Source organism: Taeniopygia guttata, chromosome 34 (assembly GCF_048771995.1).
Source record: "Taeniopygia guttata chromosome 34, bTaeGut7.mat, whole genome shotgun sequence".
Classification (NCBI taxonomy): domain Eukaryota; kingdom Metazoa; phylum Chordata; class Aves; order Passeriformes; family Estrildidae; genus Taeniopygia; species Taeniopygia guttata.
Window position 1 is genome coordinate 3,521,924 of NC_133059.1, and position 13,818 is coordinate 3,535,741.

Consider the following 13,818-nt stretch of genomic DNA (forward strand, 5'->3'; position numbering starts at 1 on the left):
CCATCTCCAAACCCCATTACATTTCCCCAGAAAAATCCCATTTTTTCACCGAAAAATCCCATTTTTTCACCGTTTTTTCACCGAAAAATCCCATTTTTTCACGGAAAATTCCCGTTTTTTCACGGAAAATTCCCTTTTCCCCCCGCAGGGAGGACGGGGAGCTGGAGGAGGGCGAGCTGGAGGACGACGGCGCCGAGGAGGCGGCTCCGAGCTCCCGGTCCCGCTCGCGGCGCCGCAGCGGATCCCCCCAGGACCGAGCCCACCGGCGGCTGAAGCGCAAACGCCGCAAGGACCGGGACCGGGACCGGGACCGGGACCGGGACCGGGACCGGGACAGGGACAAGAGGAGGGCCAAGAAAAGGAGGAAATCCAAGCACAGGGTGAGAATTTCCGGGAATTTTCCTGAATTTTCGGGGGGAAAAACGGCTTTTTCCCGGGGTTTTTTCCCATCAGAAACGGCTGAAATCTGGTTTTTTTGCGATTTAACGATGGGGTTTTTGTGTAATTTGTTCAGGTTGCAGGAGAAATCCTTTTTTTGGGGGTTTAAATAAGGGATTTCCTGAGAATTTCCATCAAATTCCAAGAAAAATCATTTTTTTTTTGTGCCTCAAGGCACGGATTATCCTAAAATACTTCCCAGTTTCCAGGAAAATCCATGTTTTGTGTCTCAAGTCCTGAATTTTCTAAAATTCCCCCTAGTTTCCAGGAAAAATCCGTATTTTGTGTCTGAAGTCCTGAATTTTCTAAAATTACCCCCTAGTTTCCAGGAAAAATCCGTATTTTGTGTCTCAAGTCCTGAATTTTCTAAAATTCCCCCCAATTTCCAGGAAAAATCCATATTTTATCTCTCAAGTCCTGAATTTCCTGAAAATTCCCCTCAAATCCCAAGAAAAATCCTTTTATTTTGTGCCTCAAGTCACGAATTTCCTAAAATTCCCCTCAAGTTCCATGAAAAATCTATTTTTTGATCTCTTTATTCCAAAGTTCTATAAGAATTCCCCTCAATTTCCAGGAAAAATCCATATTTTGTGTCTAAAGTCCTGAATTTCCTGAAAATTCCCCCCAATTTCCATGAAAAATCCATTTTTTTGTGTCTCAAGTCACAAATTTCCTGAAAATTCCTCCCAAATTCCAGGAAAAATCAATTTTTTGGCATCTTAATCCCAAATTTCCATAAGAATTTCCCTCCAGTTCCAGGAAAGATTGATATTTTTTTTTTGTGTCCCAACCCTCAAATTTCCTAAAAATTTTCCTCAAATTCCAGGAAAAACCCATTTTTTAGCATTTAAATCCCAGAATCAGGAATTCCAGAGGCTGGGAAGGGCTCAGGGCTGATTTTTTCCCAGGAAAATTGGGAATTTGGGGATCTGGGAAGGGCTCAGGGCTGGAAAATTGGGAATTCTGGGACTTGGGAAGGGCTTACCGCTGACTTTCTCGGGAAAATTGGGAATTCTGGGATTTGGGGAGGGCTCAGGGCTGGAAAAATGGGAATTTGGGGATTTGGGGAGGGCTCAGGGCTGGAAAATTGGGAATTTGGGGATTTGGGGAGGGCTCAGGGCTGGAAAATTGGGAATTTGGGGATTTGGGGAGGGCTCAGGGCTGGAAAATTGGGAATTTGGGGGTTTGGGGAGGGCTCAGGGCTGGAAAATTGGGAATTCTGGGATTTGGGGAGGGCTCAGGGCTGGAAAATTGGGGATTTGGGGATTTGGGGAGGGCTCAGGGCTGACTTTTCCCAGGAAAAATGGGAATTTGGGGATTTGGGGAGGGCTCAGGGCTGGAAAATTGGGAATTTGGGGATTTGGGAAGGGCTCAGGACTGACTTTTCCGGGTTTTCCAGAGGCACGCCTCGTCCAGCGAGGAATTTTCGGATCTCAGCGACGACTCCGATTACAGCCCCGGAGAGAAGGGACACCGGAAATACCGGGAATACAGCCCGGCCTATCCCGTGAGTTTACTGGGAATACTGGGAGTAAAAACTGGGAATGAAAACTGGGAATACAGCCCGGCCTATCCCGTGAGTTTACTGGGAATACTGGGAGTAAAAACTGGGAATGAAAACTGGGAATACAGCCCGGCCTATCCCGTGAGTTTACTGGGAATACTGGGAGTAAAAACTGGGAATGAAAACTGGGAATGGTCACTGGGAAATCCTGGGAATACAGCCCAGCGTATCCCGTGAGTTTACTGGGAATACTGGGAGTGAAAACTGGGAATGAAAACTGGGAATACAGCCCGGCCTATTCCGTGAGTTTTACTGGGAATACTGGGAGTAAAAACTGGGAATTACTGGGAGTAAAAACTGGGAATTTTTGGGAATTCCAGATCCCAACCTGTCCTATCCCATTCCCAGTGCCACCAGTACTCCCAGTTACCCTGCAATTTTTGGGAATTTTTGGGAATTTTTGTGAATTTTTGGGAATTCCGGATCCCGACCTGCCCCATCCCATTCCCAGTGCCACCAGTACTCCCAGTTACCCTGGAATTTTTGGGAATTTTTGAGAATTTTTGGGAATTTTTGTGAATTTTTGGGAATTTTTGAGAATTTTTGGGAATTTTTGGGAATTTTTGGGAATTCCTCATCCCAACCTCTCCCATCCCATTCCCAGTGCCACCAGTACTCCCAGTTGCCCTGGAATTTTGGGAATTTTTGAGAATTTTTGGGAATTTTTTGGAATTCCTCATCTCGACCTGTCCCCTCCCATTCCCAGTGCCACCAGTACTCCCAGTTGCCCCTCAAGCCCCATCCCAAGGGAATAAAAACTGGGAATTTTTGGGAATTTTTGGGAATTCCGGATCCCGACCTGTCCCATCCCATTCCCAGTGCCACCAGTACCCCCAGTTGTCCTGGAATTTTGGGAATTTTTGGGAATTTTTGGGAATTCCGGATCCCGACCTCTCCAATCCCGTTCCCAGTGCCACCAGTACTCCCAGTTGCCCCTCAAGCCCCATCCCAAGGGAATAAAAACTGGGAATTTTTGGGGATTCTGGATCCTGACCTGTCCCCTCCCGTTCCCAGTGCCACCAGTACTCCCAGTTACCCTGGAATTTTGGGAATTTTAGGGAATTTTAGGGAATTCCATGTTCCAGGCTCTCCCATCCCATTCCCAGTGCCACCAGTACTCCCAGTTGCCCCTCAAGCCCCATCCCAAGGGAATAAAAACTGGGAATTTTGGGGAATTTTTGGGAATTTTAGGGAATTTTTGGGAATTTTTGGGTATTTTTGGGAATTCCGGATCCCGACCTGTCCTATCCCATTCCCAGTGCCACCAGTACTCCCAGTTACCCCACAAGCCCCATGCCAAGGGTGTAATCACTGGGAATTTTTGTGAATTTTTGGGAATTTTTGGGAATTTTCGGGAATTCCGGATCCCGACCTCTCCCATCCCATTCCCAGTGCCACCAGTACTCCCAGTTGCCCCGCAAGCCCCATCCCAAGGGGGACCCCAAAGGCTTCGGGGGCTCCCTGGAGGAATTCCCGCCCGAGGCCTTCGGCCCCTTCGAGGCCGAGGAGGAGGAGGAGGCGCCCAGGGACGACCTGGACGACTTTTCCAAGGAGCTGAGCCAGTACCGGCGCTGCAAGGAGGGCACACACCGCGCCCGAGGTACGGAAAAACGGGAAAAACGGGAAAAAACGGGAAAAAGCAAAAAAATCCCAGCCAAACAGGCCGAAAAACAACCAAAAAAAATCAATTTTTTATCATTTCCCCCCTATTTTTCGCATTTATTTTCCCATTGACGCCCGTTTTTCCCGTTTATTTTTCTGTTTTTCCCATTTATTTTTCTATTTTTCCCATTTTTTCCCATCTTTTTCCGGTTTTTTCCCGTTATTTCCCCATTATTTCCCCGTTATTTCCCCATTTTCTCCCCATTGTTTTCCCCGTTATCTCCCTTTTATTCCTGGTTTTCTCCTCGTTATTTCTCACATTATTTCCCCGTTATCTCCCCATTATTTCCCCATTATTTCCCCCATTATCTCCTGTTATTTCCCCCATTATTTCCCCGTTTTCTCCCTGTTTTTCCCGTTATCTCCCCATTATTTCCTCATTATTTCCCCCATTATCTCCCATTATTTTCCCCATTATGTCCCGTTATTTCCCCCATTATTTCCCCATTATTTCCCCCATTATCTCCCATTATTTCCGCCATTATTTCCCCATTTTCTCCCTGTTTTTCTCGTTATCTCCCCGTTATTTCCCCATTATTTCCCCATTATTTCCCCATTATCTCCCCGTTATTTCCCCATTATCTCCCGTTATTTCCCCCGTTATTTCCCCCTTGTTTTCCCCGTTATCTCCCCTGTTATTTCCCCGTTATCTCCCCGTTATTTCCCCATTATTTCCCCGTTATTTCCCCCATTATTTCCCCATTATTTCCCCATTTTCTCCCTGTTTTTCCTGTTATCTCTCCATTATTTCCCCATTATTTCCCCCATTATCTCCCGTTATTTCCCCGTTATCTCCCCGTTATTCCCCCGTTGTTTCCCCGTTGTTTCCCCCTTGTTTTCCCCGTCATTCCCGGTGTCATTCCCGTTTGTTCCCGCTGTCGGCAGGCCGGGGCCGGGGCCGGCCGTTCCGGGGCCGGGGCCGGGGCCCGGGGCGGGGCCGGGGGCTGTGCCGGGGCCGCGCCCGCGCCCGCAGCGACCCCGAGGAGGAGGAGGAGCCCTTCGAGGAGGAGCTGGAGGTCAGCGGGATCCCCTGGGAATGCCGAGCCTTCCGGGCTTCGGGAATCCCGGGAATTGTCCGGGGAATTCTGGCCCCATCCCCCGGGAATTCTGACCCCAATCCCGGGGGAATTCTGACCCAGTCCCGGGGGAATTCTGACCCAATCCCATGGATCTGGAATCCTGGGAATTCTACAGGGAATTCTGACCCAATCCCGGGGGAATTCTGACCCAATCCCGGGGGAATTCTGACCCAATCCCGGGGGAATTCTGACCCAGTCCCGGGGAATTCTGACCCAATCCCGGGGGAATTCTGACCCCATCCCGGGGGAATTCTGACCCCATCCCGGGGGAATTCTGACCCTTCCCAGGGGAATTCTGACCCAATCCCGGGGGAATTCTGACCCCAATCCCGTGGATCTGGAATCCCGGGAATTCTCCAGGGAATTCTGACCCCAATCCCAGGGGAATTCTGACCCAATCCCGGGGGAATTCTGACCCCATCCCGGGGGAATTCTGACCCTTCCCAGGGGAATTCTGACCCAATCCCGGGGGAATTCTGACCCAATCCCGGGGGAATTCTGACCCCATCCCGGGGGAATTCTGACCCTTCCCAGGGGAATTCTGACCCCATCCCGGGGGAATTCTGACCCCATCCCGGGGGAATTCTGACCCTTCCCAGGGGAATTCTGACCCAATCCCGGGGGAATTCTGACCCCAATCCCGGGAGAGTTCTGACCCCATCCCGGGGGAATTCTGACCCCAATCCCGGGGAAATTCTGACCCCAATCCCGGGGGAATTCTGACCCTTCCTGCGGTTCGGGAATCCCAGGAATTGTCCGGGGAATTCTGACCCCAATCCCGGGGAAATTCTGACCCCAATCCCGGGGGAATTCTGACCCTTCCCGGGGGAATTCTGACCCCAATCCCGGGGCAATTCTGACCCAATCCCATGGATCTGGAATCCTGGGAATTCTCCAGGGAATTCTGACCCAATCCCGGGGGAATTCTGACCCTTCCCAGGGGAATTCTGACCCAATCCCGGGGGAATTCTGACCCAATCCCGGGGGAATTCTGACCCAATCCCGGGGGAATTCTGACCCCAATCCCCGGGGGAATTCTGACCCCAATCCTGGGGGAAGGGATTTGGGGTGGATTTGGGATGGGTTTGGGATGATTTGGGATGGGTTTGGGGTGGATTTGGGATGATTTGGGATGGATTTGGGATGATTTGAGATGGGTTTGGGATGGATTTGGGGTGGATTTGGGGTGATTTGGGCTGATTTGGGATGATTTGGGCTGATTTGGGGTGGATTTGGGCTGATTTGGGCTGATTTGGGCTGATTTGGGATGATTTGGGCTGATTTGGGGTGGATTTGGGCTGATTTGGGGTGGATTTGGGGTGGATTTGGGATGATTTGGGATGATTTGGGATGGGTTTGGGATAGGTGTGGGGTGGATTTGGGATGGGTTTGGGGTGGATTTGGGATGGATTTGGGATGATTTGGGGTGGATTTGAGATGATTTGAGATGGATTTGGGCTGATTTGGGGTGGATTTGGGATGATTTGAGATGGGTTTGGGGTGGATTTGGGCTGATTTGGGTTTGGTGTTCCCAGTACTGTGACCCCGAGGAGCCGATGGGCGACGACGACTTCGACGACTTTGCCAAAGAGCTGTCCCAGTACCGGCGCTGCAAGGAGCGCGGCCGGGGTGAGAGCGGCTGCAGCCCCCCAGATCCCCCCCAAATCCCTCCCAAATCCCCCCCAAATCCCCCCCAAATCCAGCCCAAATCCCCCCCCCAAAATCCAGCCCAAATCCAGCCCAAACCCCCCCCAAATCCCTCCCAAATCCCCCCCAAATTCCCCCCAAATCCCAGCCCCAAATCCCCCCCCAAATCCCGGCCCAAATCCCCCCCAAATCCTGCCCAAACCCCCCCAAATCCAGCCCAAATCCCCCCCCCCAAATCCAGCCCAAATCCAGCCCAAATCCCCCCAAATCCAGCCCAAACCCCCCCAAATCCAGCCCAAATCCCCCCCAAATCCAGCCCAAACCCGCCCCAAATACAGCCCAACCCCCCCCAAATCCCTCCCAAATCCCCCCCAAATCCAGCCCAAACACCCCCAAATCCCTCCCAAATCCAGCCCAAATCCGCCCCAAATCCCCCCCAAATCCAGCCCAAACACCCCCAAATCCCTCCCAAATCCAGCCCAAACACCCCCAAATCCCCCCCAAATCCAGCCCAAATCCTCCCCCCCCCCAAAATCCAGCCCAAACCCCCCCAAATCCAGCCCAAATCCCCCCCAAATCCAGCCCAAATCCTCCCCCCCCCAAAATCCAGCCCAAACCCCCCCAAATCCAGCCCAAATCCCCCCCAAATCCAGCCCAAATCCCCCCAAATCCAGCCCAAACCTCCCCAAATCCCTCCCAAATCCAGCCCAAATCCCCCCAAATACAGCCCAAATTCCCCCACCAAAAATACAGCCCAAATCCAGCCCAAATCCCCCCCAAATCCAGCCCAAACCCCCCCTAATCCCCCCCAAATCCAGCCCGAACCCCCCAAAATCCCTCCCAAATCCAGGCCTAATCCAGCCAAAATCCATCCCCAAATCCACCCCAAATCCCTCCCAAAATCCCACACAAATCCCCTCTAAATCCCAGCCCAAATCCAGCCCAAATTCCCACCTCAATCCCCAATTCCCAATCCCATTCCCAAATCCCAATTCCCACCCCAATTCCCAATTCCCACCCCAATTCCCCAAATTCCCACCCCAAATCCCCAAATTCCCACCCCAATTCTCAATCCCAATTCCCAATTCCCATCCCAAATCCCAAATCTTAATTCCCAAATCCCATTCTCCAATCCCAAACTCAACTCCCACCCCAAATCCCCAAATTCCCACCCCAATTCTCAATCCCAAATCCCAATTCCCACCCCAGTTCCCAACCCCAATTCCCAATTCCCAACCCCAAATCCCAACTCCCACCCCAATTCCCACCCCAATTCCCAATTCCCATCCCAAATCCCAAATCTTAATTCCCAAATCCCATTCTCCAATCCCAAATCCCAACTCCCACCCCAATTCTCAATCCCAAATCCCAATTCCCACCCCAATTCTCGATCCCAATTCCCAATCCCCCCCCAAATTCCCGACCCCAATTCCCAATTCCCGACCCCAATTCCCAATTCCCACCCCAATTCCCACCCCAATTCCCAATTCCCCCCCCAAATTTCCGATCCCAATTCCCAATTCCCACCCCAATTCCTGACCCCAATTCCCAATTCCCAATTCCCAATTCCCACCCCAATTCCCAATTCCCACCCCCAATTCCCCCCAAATTCCCGATTCCAATTCCCAATTCCCACCCCAATTCCCAATCCCCCCCCCAAATTCCCGACCCCAATTCCCAATTCCCCCCCCAAATTCCCAATTCCCCCCAATCCTGACCCCACTCCGGATCCCGTTGCAGGGCCGGGCCGGGGCCGTGCCCGGGGCCGGGGCCGGGGCGGGAAGGGGCCGGGTCGGGGTCGGGGCCGCGGCCGCAGCGCCAAAGGCGGCACCGAGGACGACGAGTTCTACGACGAGGAGGGGGTGAGCCCGACCCCCACTGCCCAAATCCCCGGATTCTGCCCCAAATTCCCGGGATTTCTGATCCAGAACAGCCCAAATCCCCGGATTCTGCCCCAAATTTCCCAAATCCCCGGGATTTCTGACCCAGATTTCCCAAATTCACGGGATTTCTGCCCCAGATTTCCCAAATTCACGGGATTTCTGCCCCAGATTTCCCAAATTCACGGGATTTCTGCCCCAGAACAACCCAAATTCCCGGGGTTGCTGTCCCAGAACAACCCAAATTCCCGGGGTTTCTGCCCCAGAACAACCCAAATTCCCGGGGATTCTGTCCCAAACTGCCCAAATTCCCGGGATTTCTGCCCCAGGACAGCCCAAATTCCCGGGATTTCTGCCCCAAAGTGCCCAAATTCCCGGGTTTTCTGACCCAGGTTTCCCAAATCCCCGGATTCTGCCCCAAACTGCCCAAATTCCTGGGGTTCTGTCCCAAACTGCCCAAATCCCCGGATTCTGCCCCAAATCTCCCAAATCCCCGGATTCTGTCCCAAACTGCCCAAATCCCGGGGATTTCTGCCCCAGATTTCCCAAATTCCCAGGGTTCTGTCCCAAATTCCCAGGGTTTCTGTCCCAGACTGCCCAAATCCCTGGATTCTGCCCCAAACTGCCCAAATCCCCGGGATTTCTGACCCAGGTTTCCCAAATTCACGGGATTTCTGACCCAGATTTTCCAAATCCTGGGGTTTCTGTCCCAGAACAGCCCAAATTCCCGGGGTTCTGTCCCAAATTCCCGGGATTTCTGCCCCAAATTTCCCAAATTCCTGGGATTTCTGCCCCAGGTTTCCCAAATTCCCGGGATTTCTGACCCAAACTTCCCAAATTCCCAGGATTTCTGACCCAGGTTTCCCAAATCCCGGGATTTCTGACCCAAATTTCCCAAATTCCCGGGGTTCTGTCCCAAATCCCGGGATTCTGCCCCAAATTTCCCAAATTCCCAGCGTTTCTGCCCCAGGTTTCCCAATTCCCAGGGTTTCTGTCCCAGAACAGCCCAAATTCCCGGGATTCTGCCCCAAATTTCCCAAATTCCCGGGATTTCTGACCCAAACTGCCCAAATCCCCGGGATTTCTGCCCCAAACTGCCCAAATTCCCGGGATTTCTGACTCAGAACAGCCCAAATTCCCGGGATTTCTGCCCCAGGTTTCCCAAATTCCCAGGGTTTCTGTCCCAGGACAGCCCAAATTCCTGGGATTTTTTTCCACCCCAAATCCCAACATTTTCCCCCCAAATTCCTGGCATTTTCCACCCCAAATCCCAAGATTTTCCCCCCAAATTCCTGGCATTTTCCACCCCAAATCCCAACATTTTCCCCCCAAATTCCTGGCATTTTACACCCCAAAATCCCCCTTTTCTCCCCCAAATTCCTGTGATTTTTTTCCCCCCAAATCTCAACATTTTCCCCCAAAATTCCCGGGATTTTTCCCCCCAAATCCCCCATTTTTCCCCCCAAAATTCCCGGGATTTTTAGCCCAGCTTTTTTTTTTTCTTTTTTTCCCGTTTTTGCCCTTTTTTGCCCCAAATGCGGCACACAGGACGGGGGCGGGTACCGGCGGGAGGACAAGGCTCACCTGCCCGCCGACAAGAAGGGCAAAGTCATCTGCAAGTACTTCCTGGAGGGCAGGTGCACCTGGGTAAGGAGCACACCTGGCACACCTGGGCACACCTGGGCACACCTGGGCACACCTGGGGGCACACCTGGGGGCAGCTGGACACACCTGGGCACACCTGGGTACACCTGGGGGCACCTGGGCACAGCTGGGGAACACCTGGGGGGCACCTGGGAACACCTGGGGCACACCTGGGGAACAACTGGGCACACCTGGGCACACCTGGGGAACACCTGGGCACACCTGGGCACACCTGGGGCACACCTGGGCACACCTGGGGGCACCTGGGGACACACCTGGGGACACCTGGGGGCACCTGGGAACACCTGGGGCACACCTGGGGAACACCTGGGATACACCTGGGGGCACCTGGGGAACGCCTGGGGTACACCTGGGCACACCTGGGGCACACCTGGGGAACACCTGGGGAACACCCAGACACACCTGGGCACACCTGGGGAACACCTGGGGGCACCTGGGCACACCTGGGGGCACCTGGGGGCACCTAAATCCCACCTAAATCTCACCTGTGTCACATCTTCATCTCATCTGTGTCACACCTGTGTCACACCTGTGTCTCACCTTTATCTCACCTTTATGTCACCTGTGTCTCACCTGTCTCTCACCTGTCCCTCACCTGTCCCAACTGTCTCTCACCTGTCTCACCTGTCCCACCTGTCCCTCACCTGTCCCTCACCTGTCCCTCACCTGTCCCTCACCTGTCCCGTGTCCCTCACCTGTCCCCCCGTGTCCCCTCAGGGCGATCACTGCAACTTCAGCCACGACGTGGAGCTGCCCAAGAAGCGCGAGCTGTGCAAGTTCTACATCACGGGGTACTGCGCGCGGGCCGACAGCTGCCCCTACATGCACGATATCCTGCCTGGACACGGTTAAACACGGGTTAGACACGGGTTAGACATGGGTTAGACACGGGTTAGACACGGGTTAAACCTGCCCCAAACCTGCCCTGAAACTGCCCCCGACAGCTGCCCCTACATGCACGATATCCTGCCTGGACACGGTTTAAACACGGGTTAAACATGGGTTAAACATGGGTTAGACATGGGGTAAACACGGGTTAGACACGGGTTAGACACGGGTTAAACCTGCCCCGAACCTGCCCCGAACCTGCCCTGAAACTGCCCCCGACAGCTGCCCCTACATGCACGATATCCTGCCTGGACACGGGTTAAACACAGGTTAAACATGGGTTAAACATGGGTTAGACATGGGGTAAACACGGGTTAGACACGGGTTAGACACGGGTTAAACCTGCCCCGAACCTGCCCCGAACCTGCCCTGAAACTGCCCCCGACAGCTGCCCCTACATGCACGATATCCTGCTTAAACACGGGTTAAACACAGGTTAAACATGGGTTAAACACGGGTTAAACACGGGTTAAACATGGGGGTAAACATGGGGTAAACGTGCTCCAAACCTGGGAAAAACCCATCCTAAACCCACCCTAAATCCCCCAAACCTGCCCCAAACCCACCCCAAACCCCCCTAAACCACCCCAAACCCACCAAAATTCACCCCAAGCCCACCTAAACCCACCCCAAACCCACCCCAACCCACCCTAAACCCTCCAAAATTCACCCCAAACCCACCAAAATTCACACCAAAACCATCCAAACCCACCCTAAATCCACCAAAATTCACCCCAAACCCACCCCAAACCCACCTAAATCCACCCCAAACCCACCAAAATTCACCCCAAACCCTCCTAAACCCACCCCAAACCCACCCTAAACCCTCCTAAATCCACCCCAAACCTTCCAAAATTCACCCCAAATCCCCCCAAACCCCCCCAAACCCACCCAAATCCCCCCAAATTCCCCCAAACCCACCCCAAACCTAGCTGGGGCGTTTTTGGGTTTTTCCTTGACGTCCCCACGGGATTTCCCGTGTAAGTTGTTCCACACCACCGGACACTGCATCAACGGCGACACCTGCATGTTCTCCCACGCGCCGCTCTGCGACGACACCCGACAGCTGCTGGACAAGGTATGGCACACCTGGGCACACCTGGGCACGGTTTAAATTACACCTGGGCACACCTGGGCACGGTTTAAATTACACCTGGGCACACCCCACATCACACCTGGGCACAGCCCAGATCACACCTGCATGTTCTCCCACGCGCCGCTCTGCGACGACACCCGACAGCTGCTGGACAAGGTACACCTGGGCACACCTGGGCACACCTGGGCACACCTTAAATCACACCTGGGCACACCTGGGCACAGCTCACATCACACCTGGGCACGGCTCAGATCACACCTGCATGTTCTCCCACGCGCCGCTCTGCGACGACACCCGACAGCTGCTCGACAAGGTATGGCACACCTGGGCACACCTGGCACACCTTAAATCACACCTGGGCACACCTGGGCACACACCTGGGTACCGCTCACATCACACCTGGGCATGGTTTAATCACACCTGGGCACGGCTCAGATCACACCTGCATGTTCTCCCACGCGCCGCTCTGCGACGACACCCGACAGCTGCTGGACAAGGTACGGCACACCTGGCACACCTGGGCACACCTTAAACCACACCTGGGCACACCTTAAATCACACCTGGGCACACCTGGGCACACCCCACATCACACCTGGGCACGGCTCAGATCACACCTGCATGTTCTCCCACGCGCCGCTCTGCGACGACACACGACAGCTGCTCGATAAGGTATGGCACACCTGGGCACACCTGGGCACACCTGGGCACACCTGGCACACCTGGGCACACCTCACATCACACCTGGGCACACCTGGGCACACCTGGGCACGGCCCAGATCACACCTGCATGTTCTCCCACGCGCCGCTCTGCGACGACACGCGACAGCTGCTGGATAAGGTACACCTTAAATCACACCTGGGCACACCTGGGCATGTCTCACATCACACCTGGGCACACCTGGGCACACCTGGGCACACCTGGGCACACCTGGGCACGGCTCACATCACACCTGCATGTTCTCCCACGCGCCGCTCTGCGACGACACCCGACAGCTGCTCGATAAGGTACACCTTAAATCACACCTGGGCACACCTGGGCACACCTGGGCACGGTTTAAATTACACCTGGGCACACCTGGGCACAGCTCACATCACACCTGGGCACACCTGGGCACACCCCAAATCACACCTGGGCACAGCTCACATCACACCTGGGCACACCTGGGCACACCTGGCACACCTTAAATCACACCTGGGCACACCTGGGCACACCTGGGCACGGCTCAGATCACACCTGGGCACACCTGCATGTTCTCCCACGCGCCGCTCTGCGACGACACCCGACAGCTGCTGGATAAGGTAAGGTACACCTGGGCACACCTGGGCACACACCTGGGCACACCTGGGTACAGCTTCCATCACACCTGGGCACACCTGGGCACGGCTCAGATCACACCTGGGCACACCTGGGCACACCTGGGCATGGCTCACATCACACCTGGGCACAGCTTAAATCACACCTGGGCACGGCTCAGATCACACCTGGGCACAGCTGGGCACACCCAGCCCCTTCCAGTTTCTTTCAGTTTCTCCCAGTTTAACCCAGTTTCTCCCAGTTTATCCCAGTTTCTCCCAGTTTAACCCAGTCCATCCCAGTTTAACCCATCCCAGTTCCCCCAGTCTAACCCATTTAACCCCTTCCCCCCCAGATGCTGGCCGAGGACGCCGAGGCGGGCGCAGTGCCTGCCGCTCTGTCCCAGTTTAACCCAGTTTCTCCCAATTTCTCCCAGTTTAACCCAGTTTCTCCCAATTTCTCCCAGTTTAACCCAGTTTGCTCCATCCCAGTCTCTCCCAGTTGACCCAGTTCACCCAGTTTAACCCTTTCGCCCCCAGACACTGGCCGAGGACGCCAAGGTGGGCGCAGTCCCTGCCGCTCTGTCCCAGTTTAACCCAGTTTA

The 13,818-nt window shown here is 54.0% G+C and overlaps 1 protein-coding gene across 1 annotated transcript in view; it reads left to right on the top strand.

Moving 5' to 3' along the window:
* ZC3H4 (zinc finger CCCH-type containing 4) overlaps window positions 1-13,818 on the top strand; it is a 31,411-nt gene that overhangs the window by 8,742 nt on the left and 8,851 nt on the right. The window contains 9 exon segments of the mRNA XM_072920920.1: window positions 149-380; window positions 1,838-1,945; window positions 3,395-3,602; window positions 4,550-4,680; window positions 6,279-6,372; window positions 8,131-8,252; window positions 9,819-9,917; window positions 10,653-10,764; window positions 11,792-11,901. Of these exon segments, the coding sequence (XP_072777021.1) occupies window positions 149-380; window positions 1,838-1,945; window positions 3,395-3,602; window positions 4,550-4,680; window positions 6,279-6,372; window positions 8,131-8,252; window positions 9,819-9,917; window positions 10,653-10,764; window positions 11,792-11,901 (1,216 nt within the window).